Source organism: Peromyscus eremicus, chromosome 2, assembly GCF_949786415.1.
Source record: "Peromyscus eremicus chromosome 2, PerEre_H2_v1, whole genome shotgun sequence".
Lineage (NCBI taxonomy): Eukaryota > Metazoa > Chordata > Mammalia > Rodentia > Cricetidae > Peromyscus > Peromyscus eremicus.
Genome location: NC_081417.1, coordinates 133,303,249 through 133,317,859, shown reverse-complemented (window position 1 = coordinate 133,317,859; position 14,611 = coordinate 133,303,249). Strand labels below are relative to the sequence as shown.

Here is a 14,611-nt window from a genome sequence, read left to right as displayed (position 1 = left end):
TTTTTGCTCCCATGTGTCCACCACGAGCCCCCTTATTAAAAAATAAGGTGGTAAGATCTGTGATACAGTCAGGCATTGCTCTTATTGCACTAACTCCTTGTTCACTGTGGGCTGCTTGCTGAATAGACTGACTAAAGGGAATGGTGTTACTCTAGAGCAGTGCTTCTCAACCTTCCTAATGCCAGGACCTTTTGATACAGTTTCTCATGTTGTGGGGACCCCCAACCATAAATTATTTTTGTTGCTATTTCATAACTGTAACTTTGCGAATGCTATGAATCATAATGTAAATACCTGTGTTTTCCAGGGGTTTTAAGTGACCCTTGTGAAAGGGTTGACATCCCCCCCAAGGGGTCACAACCCAAAGGTTGAGAACCACTGTCCTACATCTTCCTCCAGAGTTGTTTGTCCTTCAGGGTCTCAGAGTGTTTGTCCTTCAGAGTGTTAGACTTGAAGTACTCTTATCCCACCCCCTTTTTTGTTGATTGGTTTGGTTTGGAGTTTTGATACAGGGTCTCACTGTGAATTTCTGGTTAGACTGAAACTCACTGTGTAGACCAGGCTGTCCTAGAATGCAGAGAGATCTGCCTGCCTCTGCCTCCTGAGTGCTAGGATTTAAGGCACACACCACTACACTTGGTCTGTCTCCCTTTAAAGAGTATCTAGCAGGAACACTCCTTACGCTGCCTGGTTTTAGTTCTTTGTAGGTGTTTGAGCTATTGATTGGCATCCTATTCAGGACAGCTGCTGCCTGGCGTTTAAAAGGTTGAGACTGCTGAAAGCTAGCCTGAAATTCTAAGATAGCAGTTTTTAATTCTCTGTAGACATGAAGTTTTCCCAAGCTCCAAATTGGCTGGCACCTCCTAAAGTCCTTTAAAAGTGCCTACTCTCCAAAACACACCCTCTGAAGGAGGCAGCAGTTCACTCTGCTACTAAAGCAAATGTATTTTTTCCCCAATCTGGAGCTGGCTGCACATCAGTGTAGTGATGACCCTGTGAAGTGATTCCTTTTGTGCACTGGCATTGTTTTTCAGTCTGAGCATTGGAGAGACCACTACTAATTTTAAGCAAGTACCCCCTTCTGTATTTTTTTTTTTTCCTTTTCTGGAGCTGAGGACCGAACCCAGGGCCTTGTGCTTGCTAGGCAAGCACTCTACCACTGAGCTAAATCCCGACCCTCCCCACTTCTGTATTGACCCAGTCATGCAGGGATTATTCTATGGCTCAGGATGCTGTTCCACACCTGGAAAAGGGAAATACTGAATTGTGAGTCTAAGGTCCTGACTTCTCAGAGATGAATTGGAATCTCTCTCTCTTTTTCCATGGAAGTGAATAGACTGTTTGCAAGTAAAAGTTAAGGGCTGACTTCTCCCCCACTAAGCTATGAGTTGAAAGTTCCTGCTCATTGAAATGTCATTATCTTTCCACCCATTTCTTTATATCAAGCATAATCATTCCCTTGCTGGCTTGACCTCCATTTGCAGAATGAGTCTTCATAAAGCAGAAGAACCTTACTTGCGCCTCCTTCCATCCCAGGGATTTGAAAACAGTCATGCCTAGTCCTGACAGCATTGTCCTAGAAACTGTCTAGTTGTTATTACCTGAGAGGATGCAGTAGGAAGCATAGGAGAAGCTACCTGCCTGCTTGCTAGCTTTTGGTAAAGTGGTAATTTGGGTTCTGGCAGAGGTATATAAATAATTTGCTGTTTGTCTTACAAAAACAAAAACACATTTGGTGCTTGATAACTGTAATCATGGACACCTAGAGCCAGCCACAGATCAAAGGTAGGAAGTACCAGTGCCTCCCAGCTGCCTGACTGCTATCAGCTGGTCTGTGTTCTCAGGTCTTAATATCTCATGGCCAAGAGCTTGGTCTGTCAAGTCTGGTCTTCCTATTTATAAAATATGAAGGGAGACCTCAATGGGGGAAAAAAATACACATTGAACTTATTTCCACAGCTTTAGAAAGAGCATTTGGCCTCCGTTTTGTGGTTTAAAGGGGTATTGGTATGTTATCCCTGCCAAGACATGGTTGCTGGCTGACATTTGCTTAAAATGGACAAGCAGCTGGAGTTGAAATGGACCTGGCTTTGTCAGTCAGTGTTAAGGTGTGTTCTTGAATTTGAGACCTAGATGAAGGTAAAAGGGGCTCTCCTGCCTTTTCGGCATCTGCGTAATTATGTTGAGGATCGAAGCCGTGTAGACTTGAAGCACGGACTACATTAACCCAGGTCAGTTTGTGTTTAAAGACTTCTTAGATGACAAGAACATTCAGAGGCCTTTCCTGCTCTGGGGATGACATTAGGGAGCCTTGTTAGATATGATTCAAGTTTCTCAGAGGCCAGCTGTCCATAATCAGTTACAGTGTCCACAGGCAAATACAGAAGCACTCAGCCCAGGACTACAAGGACAACTTTTCCACACCATGGTCACCGGATCTTAGGGAGACTAAGGAGAATGGAGGCACTGTCCTCTAGAGGTTGAGTTCAGAAGAATTTGCGTACAGTCAGGATGCATTCAGAAAAGTCTCATCTTTCAGGCAACACTTACCAGGGCCTGTATGGGAGTACCAGGAACAGTAGCACTCAAGAGAGAGGCAGTATTTGCCCTCATGGGACTTAGATTTGAGCAGAACTGGCAGTCAGTTTGCCATGTAGGTACAAAATCTTGCAGTGAGGACAGTGCCATGGAAACACACTTTGGGCAGTCCTGAGCGGAAGGTCTCAGTACCTTGTGGAAGTATCTCTTCTGAAACTTGATAGACTTAGCTCTGAATGAGGACATGAATAATTAGCTAATATTTTTCACTCAGCCTATGTGGTTGAATGTTTTTGTTGTCCTAGACAGGGACACCATGTGTCACAGGTCACTCGGAATGAGATGCTGATCTCTGTGGGTGGTCAGGGGCCCACCAACCCCTGGGCTGTAACCATGTTGTAGTGTGTGTAAACATCCTACACTCTCAGCTGTGAGCTCAAGGTGGCTGGGAGAGGGTTGTTTACTCCTTCTGCCATGGAAAACGTCAGCTGAAGAACAATCTCTTCACCTACCAGATCGGACAGAATGCTGCTTCCTCCCTAGTCAGCCAAGGCAGCACCCCAGCGGAGAGCTATCATCAGGCCCCCTGGGTTGCACTTCTGTGGCTAAGTACAAGTAGACTCAGATGTGATGCTGGGGTAGACACGGCCATGGTAAACATAGAGCTTTCAGCGTTCTGTGAAAAGCTGGCTCTGGAATTGGAGCCCAGGAAAAGCCTTTTCCCCTTTTCATGACATGTCCCTCCTAGAATGGGGATACTGCCTTTTATGGGACTTGGGGACAGTAAATTTTGGTATCATCTTCCTGTTGCTGGCAGGTAGCACTGTTCTCCTATCACAGGCCTTGACAGAATCTACTGACAAGTTCTTTTGGTACGTGGTTGTTGGTTACGATAATTATTTGCCTATTTGCAACTTATCACACAATGGATGATTACTCGGTGCTTCAGAAAATTGGCCGTATGTTCTGTGAAGCCTATAAGAGTTGTTATTTTTAGTTTGATTTAGCACAACTGGTCTCTTCAGATTCCCCTTTTCCTTTGACTGCAAATGTGGAGAGCTCAGCATTCGGCAGGCAACTGCACATAGCCTGTTTGGGGGAAGAGTGGAAATTCACTGTGGCGGTGCTGAGTTGGGTTTTTTCCCCTTACCTGAGTCTCCTTCCACCCCACAGGAGGAGGTGCGCCAGTCTGTGACTCCTGCGGAGCCTGTCCAGTACTACTTCACGCTGGCTCAGCAGCCCACTGCTGTCCAGGTCCAGGGACAGCAGCAAGGCCAGCAGACTACCAGTTCCACGACTACCATCCAGCCCGGGCAGATCATCATTGCACAGCCTCAGCAGGGTCAGGTCTGTGAGCTGCAGAGGGTACCAGCCTAGCACAACAGTGCCTCTTAGGTTTGGGTGGGGAAAGTATGCTGTGCAGAGAGAGGCCATTACATCCTTACAGAGTGCTGCATTTGATGTCTGGAAACCTGAGCTTTCCCCTGATTGAGTCACAGAAGCCAAGTGTCACCCTAATCTCTCTGGACCCTGTTTTCCTCATAGGTCAGATGAGGAAAATGCAGTGGACAAGATGTTCTCCAGGATCCTTATGAGCTCAGGCATTCTAGAAGGAAAAAAATTCTCTAATGCACCCCTGAACATTAGTGGCATGTCTTAAAAGGTCTTCTCAGTGGACTCCACACCTGCTCTCTGTCTATACCAGGACTGGAATTTGTACCCGTAAAGGGGAGAGTGGTGTTATTGCCACCTTGCAAAGCTCTTCTTTCTGGCAGTTCTCTGTCCTACTGTATTTGTATCAGGTGATCTGCTCTTTTGACAATAGTAATCAGAGGATTTTTTTCTCTCCCCCATAGTACTGTTGAGAGCAGTACCATCCGTTGGGAGTCATGAGAGGCTGTAGAGGACTCAGTTCTGTGAGCTCTGAATCCAAATTCTGTCAGTCATTTCTTTATTTATTCATCAAACAGTGAGCATCCTCTGTGAGTAAAGTCTTATGCTAGGTATTGGGGACATAAGCATGAATAAAACAATCCTGATTTCCAAGGAATTCACAATAGTCTTAGTTGGGGATACAAATATTTTTAAAGGTTGTACCACCACATGGGATGAATAAGACTAAGACAGCTTTAGAATTATAGACAGAGTGTTATCAACAGAGTAGAGTCCCTAACAAAGATGTGAGGAGCCGGTGGAAGAGAAGGTGGTTAGAGGCCCCTGAACGGAGTAACGTGGATCTTAGAGGGATCACTAGAAGTGTTAATACACTGGGAAAGCATGGTATTTATTGCTGCTCGAAGGCTTACAAATGAAAAACAGCTAGACATGGTGGCACATGCCTGTAATCCCAGCACTCCAGAGTTGGGGATGGGAGAATCAGGAGTTTGAGACCAGCCTCAGCTGCATGAGATCCTGTCTCAGAACAAGCAAGCAGAGCAAGCAGACAGACAGAAAAATGAGAAGCAATAAAGGAAGTGGTAGGAGAATATAATTAGCATGGGAGATATCTAGGCAGGTACAGGAAACACATCCCGGAGAACCTTATGTATTCTGGTAAAGAGCTAAGTTTACCTAGAAGAAAAACATTGGGAGTGGGATGGATTTAAATATTAATTTCTACTTTAGTGTTTATTTCTTGCTCATTTATTTATTCATAAAATAGAAATACATTGAATGCTCTCTCTATGTCAGATAGTGCTAGTCAGGCAAGGTTCAAAGCTGATTATATAGCCCAGTCCTCACCTCAGGCATTCACTGCACCCTGAAGCCTCAGGGAGTTTCTTCTTTGGCTCATGCTTGTGCCTCCACAGTGAGAGAGCTTTACCTGCCAAAGGCCTTGTCCCTTTACTGAGTGAACTTAGAGAGGCTGCCAAAGGCTGGCCCTGATTGGTGGATTATCCCAAGAAGTCCAGGACTGCTGTGCTTACAGCAGGGCACACCATAGGTGATTTGGCAGCTGCCCTGCTAGCACAAGCCCTTATTTTCCTGAAATGAATTAGAAATACCTTAGAAATCCTCTCAAAAATTGGGTTGATGGAGTACAGTGATGAGTTGGTAGCATACTTTTTTGTTTTTTTGGTTGGTTGGTTGGTTGGTTGGTTTTGTGGTGGTTGGGGGGGGGCAGTGGTCAGCAAAAATTTCATCCATCTTCCTTGCCAACCAAGACCTGCTGGGCTTGGAGCCGAGAAAGCTTGTGAGGTTGGTGAGGTTGGTCTCCTCAAGCTGTTTTGCTGTCTTGCTGCTTCAGGGGGCTGGGGGCTGGGTTCCACCTCCCTGGACCCATAGTGAATGAGTAATGAAGGCTGTTTCAATTCAAATACAAGTATCTTTCCTAAGATAAAATATACATTATAGCAGAGTTGGAAGGAACTGTGGTGAAGTGAATTCTGTGCTTTCTGTTTTTAGTTGGGAACTTCTCTTGGTGTGGGGTAGGCAGGTGGAGCATCAGGGCCATGATAGACAAATAGAAGTTTGGTGTTGTCCTAGCCCACCAAGGATACTTGTACTGAGAATTCTGTCTCTCCTTTCCTCTTGAAGTTTTCAGTAATTTTTCCTTACCTAGTAATCTCTTAAATCTCTTCTGTAGTTCCTAGGCCCCTCTCCCCATAGTTTTAGTTACTGAGTTATAATGTGCGGGGCACTTGTGCAATCAAGAGTTGGCATCAGAACAGCAACATCCTTTGAAGCCCATGACTCTTTGAGACTCCCAGTATCATCTGATTGACAAGGTTCTTAGTTCAAAGGGGGAAGTGATGTCTGAAGTGGGAGGAGAACGCAGGTCTAGTTGCTCCACCTATCTGTCACTCTCACTACCAGACAAGTCAGATACGCTGGGTTCATTCCTCCCAGCTCACATTAAGGGCTAAGGTCTTGAGATTCAGAGCCTGCTTCATAGTGACAAGCTGCTAAGTGCAAGCCATTGGCATAAGGCAGAAGTTTCTTAACCCTGAGATCAGCATCTCTAGACTGGTAAAGCTCTTGCTTTTCTGAGTTCTGTTGAATGAGGGTAGGCTTTGATGAGTTGTTCCCATGCTCTCCTGTGGGAAGGTGGACAAGATTTTCTGTGCTGCTTAAATGAGTGAAAGCCTACATGCACTAGCCCCAGCCTTAGTGGTAAGTCTGTGTGCTTGTTCTTTTAGGGTCTTCCATGCTTATGACATAGTATAGGACCCTAAATATACGTTTGTGTAGGCTCTACTTTATGTTTCACTGTGCCCTCAAAATTCACCTGCTCCAAATTTGACATGGGTCGTTCGTGTGGGCTGTTATGATTGCTTTGATTTTTTTCCCCCTTATATTGTATGCGCTTTGCCATCACAGAAAGACTGGAGTTGCAGCATTTGAAGCTCAGGCATTTAAGCTTAGACTCAGGCAGATATTCTGCATTGTGAGCCTAAAACTTGTTTTGGCTTTCTCGTTCGTAATTAAGACTTAACTCTAGCTGTGTTGTAGACCCATTGGGCTGCATGTTAAGAGGGTGACAGATCTAGGCATTAATGGAGTGTGTGCTCCCAGTTGACTTCTACAGGCGCTCAGCCAGAACCCAAGCAACTCTCTCTTGACTCTTCCCTCTAGACCACACCCGTGACCATGCAGGTTGGAGAAGGTCAGCAGGTGCAGATTGTGCAGGCCCAGCCTCAGGGACAAGCACAACAGGCCCAGAGTGGTACTGGACAGACCATGCAGGTGATGCAGCAGATCATCACCAACACTGGAGAGATCCAGCAGATCCCGGTAAGCCTGCACTGTCGTCCCCGACTCTTCTCAGCTCATGGTGTCAGTATTCCCACCAGACACCCAGCTTTGTCTGTTGTTTCCCTTCCCCTCTGCTTCAGTCCAGGTTCTGGCTCACCTTTGGTGTAGCTCTTCTCTCTTCCCCTCCTACACCTACACAGAGACATCATGGTAGCTGTATCTCATGCCTCTCTTTTTTATCATTATTACTACATTTATTTGTTTGCCCATGGGTGGGTGTGTTTCTTTGTATTCATGTGAGAGTCAAGACAAGTTTGTGGGATGTGATTTTCCAAGGCACGTTCATCCGTACACGTGCCTACTGTTGTCAGCTGAGAGCTACAGGACAGATCTGGCAGGGGATTTGGGCACCACAACAACTTCTACCAGGTGGGTCCTGGGGATTGAACTCGGGTTATCAGGCTTGTCGGCAAGTGCTGTTTGACCACCCCTAGACCTATCTTTTGATTAGCCGAGAATGTGAGGGAGGTATGTAGGGAAGGCCATAAATACACTTGTTGCATATTTATGAGTTATTTCCCGGGGAGCCTGCCACAAAGTGTATTTTTGGCATTCATTTAACTTACCCATTCCTTTACTGTAGACTGTTGCTTCTTGCATGCCTAGAGAGATTTCATTTCTTAGTTTGTTTTTTTTTTAAACCTGTCTTTTTTTAATTTATGCATATGGGTGTTCTCTTTGCATGTATGTCTGCACTATGTCCAAGCAGTGTGTACCTGGTGCCTGTGGAAGCCAGAATGGGGCATAGAATCTCTTGGAATTAAGAGTTAGATGCTTGTGAGCTGTCATGTGGGTGCTGGGAATTGAACGCATGTCCTTTGTAAGAGTGACTTTGTTTAAAAAACAAAACCAAAAACTAAAAAAAACTCCACAAAAACGAACAAAAAAAAAAAAAAACCTGTCTTAGCACTTGCAAAGACTCTACATTAATCATTTTGCAACCAAAATGGGAAAGAGTGGAGCAGTCTTTGATGAAACGTAGGCTGATAGGTACCCGCTTGGACCTGCTTTGCTATTTCCTCTCTGAAACAAAGCCCAAAGAGCACCCTTTGTTCAGTGCGGGAACTTTTCTTAAGTTATGAAATAACAGACCAGGCAAAACCGTAGGAAAGTGGACTTTGTAAGTATGTCTCTCTCCACCCCACTTCCGCCTGTCAGACACAAACATACCAGTAGTTCAAGGATCTGGGTTCTACCTTTCATCACTATTTCAGCCACCAGTTCTGAGACCTCTGCTTGAATGGTTCTCTCTCTCTCTCTCTCTCTTTTTTTTTGTATGAACCAAAACAAGGTCATTTAACCATAGCTCCCGTCTTGGAGCAGTAACTTTATCCCTCTGTGGAACAAACCATTGGTCCAGAAGATTGTTCTAGAATCTAGTGCTTCATCTTCTCTGTCCTCAGACATCCTCTCAGACGTGGACATTTCCAGACTCTTTAGGCAGAAACTACTTCCCTCACAAAAGCTAAAGGGAGAGGCTTGTTTGCTGAGGAACTTGGGCAGCAAAGCCACGAGGAGCAACAGTCCTGCTGTTGGAGACTGAGGAGCAGGGCAACTCTAGGTTTCTGAAGCCTAACAAGCAAAGCCTCTTCCTTCTGTTGCAGCTGCTTGGAACCACTTGGCTGCCCTAGGAGTTTCTGCAGGTGTTGCCTCCTGCTAGGAAATCTTAAATACTTGTGACTGTTAGGAGCCTTACCTATACCTGAGACAAGGCTTTAGTTTTTCACCCTAGGAGTCTTGGCTGGCCTTCTGGTAACTCCTGGCTAGACAGACCATTGTCAGTTTGAGCAGATGAAGTTTCCAACCACTTTCATCCACAGAAGTGGCTTGATGGCACCTGGAAGCTGCAGTATAGATTTAGTAAGGAATTTGGGCACAACTTCCCAACAGCTCCTGTTGGCTCTAGAACAAAGTGGTGCAGGTCACAGTACACTCACTGCATTTCCATCGAACCTGATGTTAACATCTGTGTCTCCCCTATCTGCTTCAGGCAGATAGCTTTGGAACTTTCACCACGAGCTTGAGTTATGGGCTAGGGAACAGTGCCATCTTGCCTAGCATGCATGAAGCTCTCAGTTTGATCTACCGCTGTTTAAACTGTAAGCTTGTAATCCCAGAACTTGTGAAGTAGAGGCAGGAGGATTAGAAGTTCAAGGTCAGTCTTGGCTATGTAGTGATTTCAGAGCCAGCCTGGGATGCCTGAGATATCTGTGTCTAAAACAACAACAACAACAACAAAACAAAACTTCCATTTTTCTTGATGGTTCAAATCCTTTGAGGCCAACATCGCAGAGAAGCATTTGACGTAGCCCTGCATGTAGGGCACAGTTTTGTCCTGTCAGCATTTTCCTCATGGAAGTAAGGTTGCTGTGATGGAGGTAGCTTTTGAAAGCCAGGAAGAAGCCTGTGCCGGTACAGCGGTGTGATGCTGTTTGCCTGAGGAAATTCTTCCTTGCACCAGAAGCAAGTTGAACAGCCAGGAGTGTGCTTTCTGGGCCCCTAGATAGAGACAGACCAGACTAGTTTGTGCTCCCTAACTTGTCCCATGTGCAGAGCCACAGTCCTCAGCTTCCCTTTATCTCTCTGGAGCCGTAGATCTCATAACTGTCTCATTCCTCCCTTCATCCCAGCTCGAAGTGACAGTGCTTCATGGCACAGTGGAATTCTAAGAGCCCGTGTTAAGGCTTTCAGGACACAGTTAAGTGTAGGCTGTGGTGTTACCCTGTTATGTGAGGCTCCATTGTAAGCACGAAGAGCACCAGTGGCAGTTTTGTAGCTTTTCTGTGAGGGTTTTACTGACTGCTTCCCCTGGGGAGTATTTGGCCAGAAGCTAGTGCTGAACATCAAGGATCTTCATGGTCCACAGACACCCTCCTCCCCACACCCACACACCCACACACATCGGTCCTGAATTTTGGGGCCAGGCTTTTCCTCCAAGATGAGTTAAATGACTCGAATTGACAGCCATCTGTTTTGGGCGCCTGGCAAATCCTGGAACTGTTCACAGTGGATGGAGATGGCGGGAGAGGCCTGCACTTAAAGCCCAGTCATTCTGATGTGTTGGGTAGTCTCAGGAAAGCCTTAGATAAGCTCTGATCAAATAGCCAACTGCTAGCAAGATGAGTGTGTGGTCATATTAGAGCATGCTCTTTTGTGTAGGGGTGGAGTGCTTTTCTTGTTCTGATCTCTGTTTAAAAGGACTTTTTTTCAGGGTAGGCTTCTTGGAGGGACTTGCAGGGCACGGGCAATCCCGAAATCTGGCCATGGGAAGTATGCCTATATGAGATTGTGTTCAGACCGCTGTGCTCTGTCTCTGCCCTGTCCTAGGTGCAGCTGAATGCCGGCCAGCTGCAGTATATCCGCTTAGCCCAGCCTGTGTCAGGCACCCAAGTTGTGCAGGGACAGATCCAGACACTTGCCACCAATGCCCAACAGGTATGTACACCAGAGAGGGACAAGAATCAGCTGGCCAACTTCTTGTAGCAAAGAGAGTGCTCAGCACACAGCTCTCATTACCTTGTCCTTCAGCAAGAACCATTCACCCCAAACGTTTGTCTGTGTGGCAGCCAGGGGCTGATGGGATTGACTGGACAGTTGGATTCACAATGTGTTTCTTACCATCTTGCTCTTGAGGGGCAAAGGCCCAGACAGAGTATACCAGGAAGAGGCCAGGTATGAGTCTGTACACGTCAGGCTGGAGGAACCCTATAGTTGCCAGGCTGTGTTCCCCCTAAGCCCCAATGGCAGTTGTGTTCTGGTATTTCTTGTGCCCTTGAGAAAACATACTTAATTTACTCTACCTCCATAGACAGACTCAGCCAGAGAAATCACCCCTCGTGTCCTCCTTGCCTTACAATCTTGAAGGCTCTGAGTCATAGGTGCCAAGGGGGCTACCTACTCCAGGCCTTGGGGGCTTAAGGGCTGTGGTCATTCTTTGCAGATGATGGGGGACAATGGTGAAGGGGATGTGTTGTTAATGGATCCTTTTGCCTCAGGCCCAAAAAAAGCAGCAATCGTTTAAGAGCTGGACCCGTCTGGCCCGGTTGCATTTCTGGTGATGTATCTATTGACAGTGGTGACAGAGCTGAGTTAGAGCAGGTCTCTGAAGGTCTCATTTGGGAAATGTGAGGGATGAGCCAAGAGTAAGACGTCTGAGCTCCACATCATCTCTGGGATCATTAAAGGACCCTTTCCATCCCTGTGACCCACTTGCCTGCGGACCTGGGCTTCCCATAAGTTTCTTGGATATCAATGACACTTCTCAAGACTAGTTATGACCGTGAGCCCATCTCCCTTTTTACGTTTTGTTTAAAAGCATGCAAGATTTCTGGTAATTTTCTTGAGATCCAAGAAGCCTTTTTGTGGCATGGAAGCAGAAGGGTTTGTGATTCATCAGATGCCAATTTGAGCAGTAGAGTTCAGAAAGTGGAGAGAAGGGGAGATTCAAAAAGTGGATTCTTTGAGGGCATTTACAGTCTCCATGATGTAAATTTTACAGCTTGGCACCTAGTAGGTGCTCAATAAATGTTTGTTGGGTGAATACTGGATAAAATGCATGTGATTTAAAGGTAAATTAAACTTTTCAGCTTCTGTGAATAGCAGTCTTGCTGGCCACAGGCACAGTTGACTTTAGTCTGTGAGAATTGTTTGTATGTCTCAGATTTCTTCATTTATCCTGAAGGCATTTCTACAAGACCGACTTTGTACTAGGGGAGTATACAGATTAATCATAGCTCCTATCCTCAAGCAGCTTTTAGACTTACAGAAGGAGACAAACCTAGAATAAGAGTAATAATAAGAAAGCTTCATACCTACCTCCTTGGTAGGTTAGCAGGAGCTATTTGGGGCCATTGTGAGGACCCGTGAGAAGGCAAGCTTTACCTGAGAGACTGGCTCTGCTGATTCTGAAAGCTGTACAGAGGCTGCCACAAGTTGCATATCCACAGACACAGATGCACACTGCAGTCTTTCCAGCTTTCCCAGCTCTTCCCAGCAGTTGTCATATGCTGCAACTCTGCTTGTCAGTATAAGGTCCTTGTGTAAGATGTGAAGTGTGAGGGTAAATGTTTTCTTGTTGCACACACCTCTCCCTCTTGGCCCAGAGGGCTGTACACTGAGTGTGGGGAAGATGCTTCATGACTTGCCACGGCAGGGCCAAGGCTGCTGCTCACCAGGGTGTTCCTGTTGCCGTCAGATAACCTGGGAGCTGAGTTTGGAGCCCACCTTTCAAGGACGACAGGGACCACTCACTGCTTTGCCTTTCATTCTGCAGTCTGCCTTCACTGGCTGAAAAACAAACTCTAAGGCTTCTATTTAAAGCCATAACTATTGTTAAAGCTGAGGAGATGTGTGTTCTTATTCTGAGCCTCAGACCTTGAGAGGAGAGGGTGGTTGTGATGTGCCTGTGTGAGACCAGACTTTTGCTAGCCCTCAGTGCAAAGAGACTCTTGCTTGCAAGCCTTTGCCAAGCAGCTGCTCAGTGACAAGCCTCATTCTGAACACTTTGGAGACCTTGTGTCGTTCAGTCTTCGTGTGGTGGGCTGATAGACCCTGCAGCTAACGTGCCTGCTCTGTCCTTCCTTTGCACAGATCACACAGACAGAAGTCCAGCAAGGACAGCAGCAGTTCAGCCAGTTCACAGATGGACAGGTAGGGACCCAGCCTGATTGGGGTCTAGGGATGCACATGGTATGTGGGTTTGGATGGGTAGGGCTATTGTCTCACTCCCTAAGAGTGGACAAAACATTGTTAATACAAGTAGTAGTCCTTTAGGTCTGCGGGCTGTGCGAGCCAAAAACAAAAAACAAAAAATGGGAAGTGTCATATAGCTCAAATTGCCATCCTTCAGGTGAATGAACTGAGCCCTGGAGGTGGGTGTGCCTCTTCCAGGCTCATTCAGTTGTTGGTACAGACCCAGCACTAGAATGCAGGTTTTCTGTTTCTTCCTAAGCCAGGATGCTTAGACGTAGATTAGTTCAAATAAGGGAACATGTGACCTCTTGAGCATTCTTGTCCCTAAGAAAGAGGGGCCTTCTCTGTTCACCTGCTTTTCCCTCACAGCGTGGTCCCAGGGTCCACTGAGGATGAAGCTAGGTGACATGTTCTAACTTCTGTTCTCTGCTGCTCAAAGGGAGAAGAGTCAGCCTCCAGCCCTCTGGTCTCTGCCAGGCTCTTGGGCCAGGGCTCCTCCTATGGGTGGTCTCTTTAGGGACTGATAGAAACCAGGAGGCTGGACGGCCCTAACTTGTCTTCTCTCTGATGGGCTTGGTTGTAGTACATGTTTAATACCAGGCCACATCTTCACAGAGCCCTTGGAGGAAAGGAAGAGGGAGGATCCTGGTTTGCAAGATGCTAGTGCTGTGGCCAAGTGCTGTATTTGTCAGAACAGAAAAGGCTGCAGCAGGTTTGGGTCTGAGCTAACTGGAGAGCACAGAGAAGTGAAAGGCACAGCAAGGGTAGCTCCCGTCCACTAAACTACCTCACATGGCACCTGGTGCCTCCTGTATCTGCTGCTTGGCCCCCTCCCCCTATGAAGACTGCACTCTATCCCCTTCCCTCTAGACGTTAAGGGGTCTGGGACCCCACCCAGTTGGAAGACTATCGAGAACTGCCTGCTGCCTCTATCCCAGGAGTGACCTCCCTCTCCTTTCTACCCTTTGCAGCAGCTGTACCAGATCCAGCAAGTCACCATGCCTGCAGGCCAAGACCTCGCCCAGCCCATGTTCATTCAGTCAACCAACCAGCCCTCCGATGGGCAGACCCCCCAGGTGACTGGAGACTGAGGGCCTGAGCAGGCAAGGCCAAGGACACCCAACACAATATTTGCCATAGAGCCCCAGGTGATGGGGACATACCCTCCCTCACTAGAGGACCCGGGACTTGAATGCCTCCTTCAGGCTAAGATACTGGTGCACTACTTTCCACACCTGGGACTGAGATTCTACAACAGAAAGATGCAATATTTTTTATTTTCTTTTTTCCATTTTTTGTCTCCAAGGAATCAATATTTCAGTATATTGAGCTGTGTGTCCAATGCTATAAAACAAGAATATTAAATAACATATTTATGGCATTTTCTTGAAGCGGGTGGTTGAGGAAATAATTCTCTGTTTTCTAGCTTGGGCACTCACTACCACTGCTAAGGGGCAGCCCATGCTCCCTTCCTAAGGGTGCCCAGGGTTTCCACTCTGCCAGTTCTGCCCTCAGAACAGACCTTTTCCCCCAGCGTCCTCTCTGCCCTTCTCCAGATCCCTCTGCATCCAGAAGCCGTGGAAACATTCCTTGTCTGTGGGCCATGAACTCATTCCCCACAGAGAGC

The 14,611-nt window shown here is 46.7% G+C and overlaps 1 protein-coding gene across 2 annotated transcripts in view; it reads left to right on the top strand.

Annotated features, from left to right (window-relative positions):
• Nfyc (nuclear transcription factor Y subunit gamma) overlaps positions 1-14,421 on the top strand; it is a 71,906-nt gene extending 57,485 nt beyond the window's left edge. For both annotated transcript variants that reach the window (XM_059254889.1, XM_059254888.1), the window contains 5 exons: positions 3,712-3,885; positions 7,114-7,272; positions 10,621-10,728; positions 12,883-12,942; positions 13,956-14,421. In XM_059254889.1, the coding sequence (XP_059110872.1) occupies positions 3,712-3,885; positions 7,114-7,272; positions 10,621-10,728; positions 12,883-12,942; positions 13,956-14,075 (621 nt within the window). In that variant the 3' untranslated portion in view covers positions 14,076-14,421. The remainder of the gene's footprint in view (positions 1-3,711; positions 3,886-7,113; positions 7,273-10,620; positions 10,729-12,882; positions 12,943-13,955) is intronic.
• The last annotated feature ends 190 nt before the right edge of the window (positions 14,422-14,611 follow it).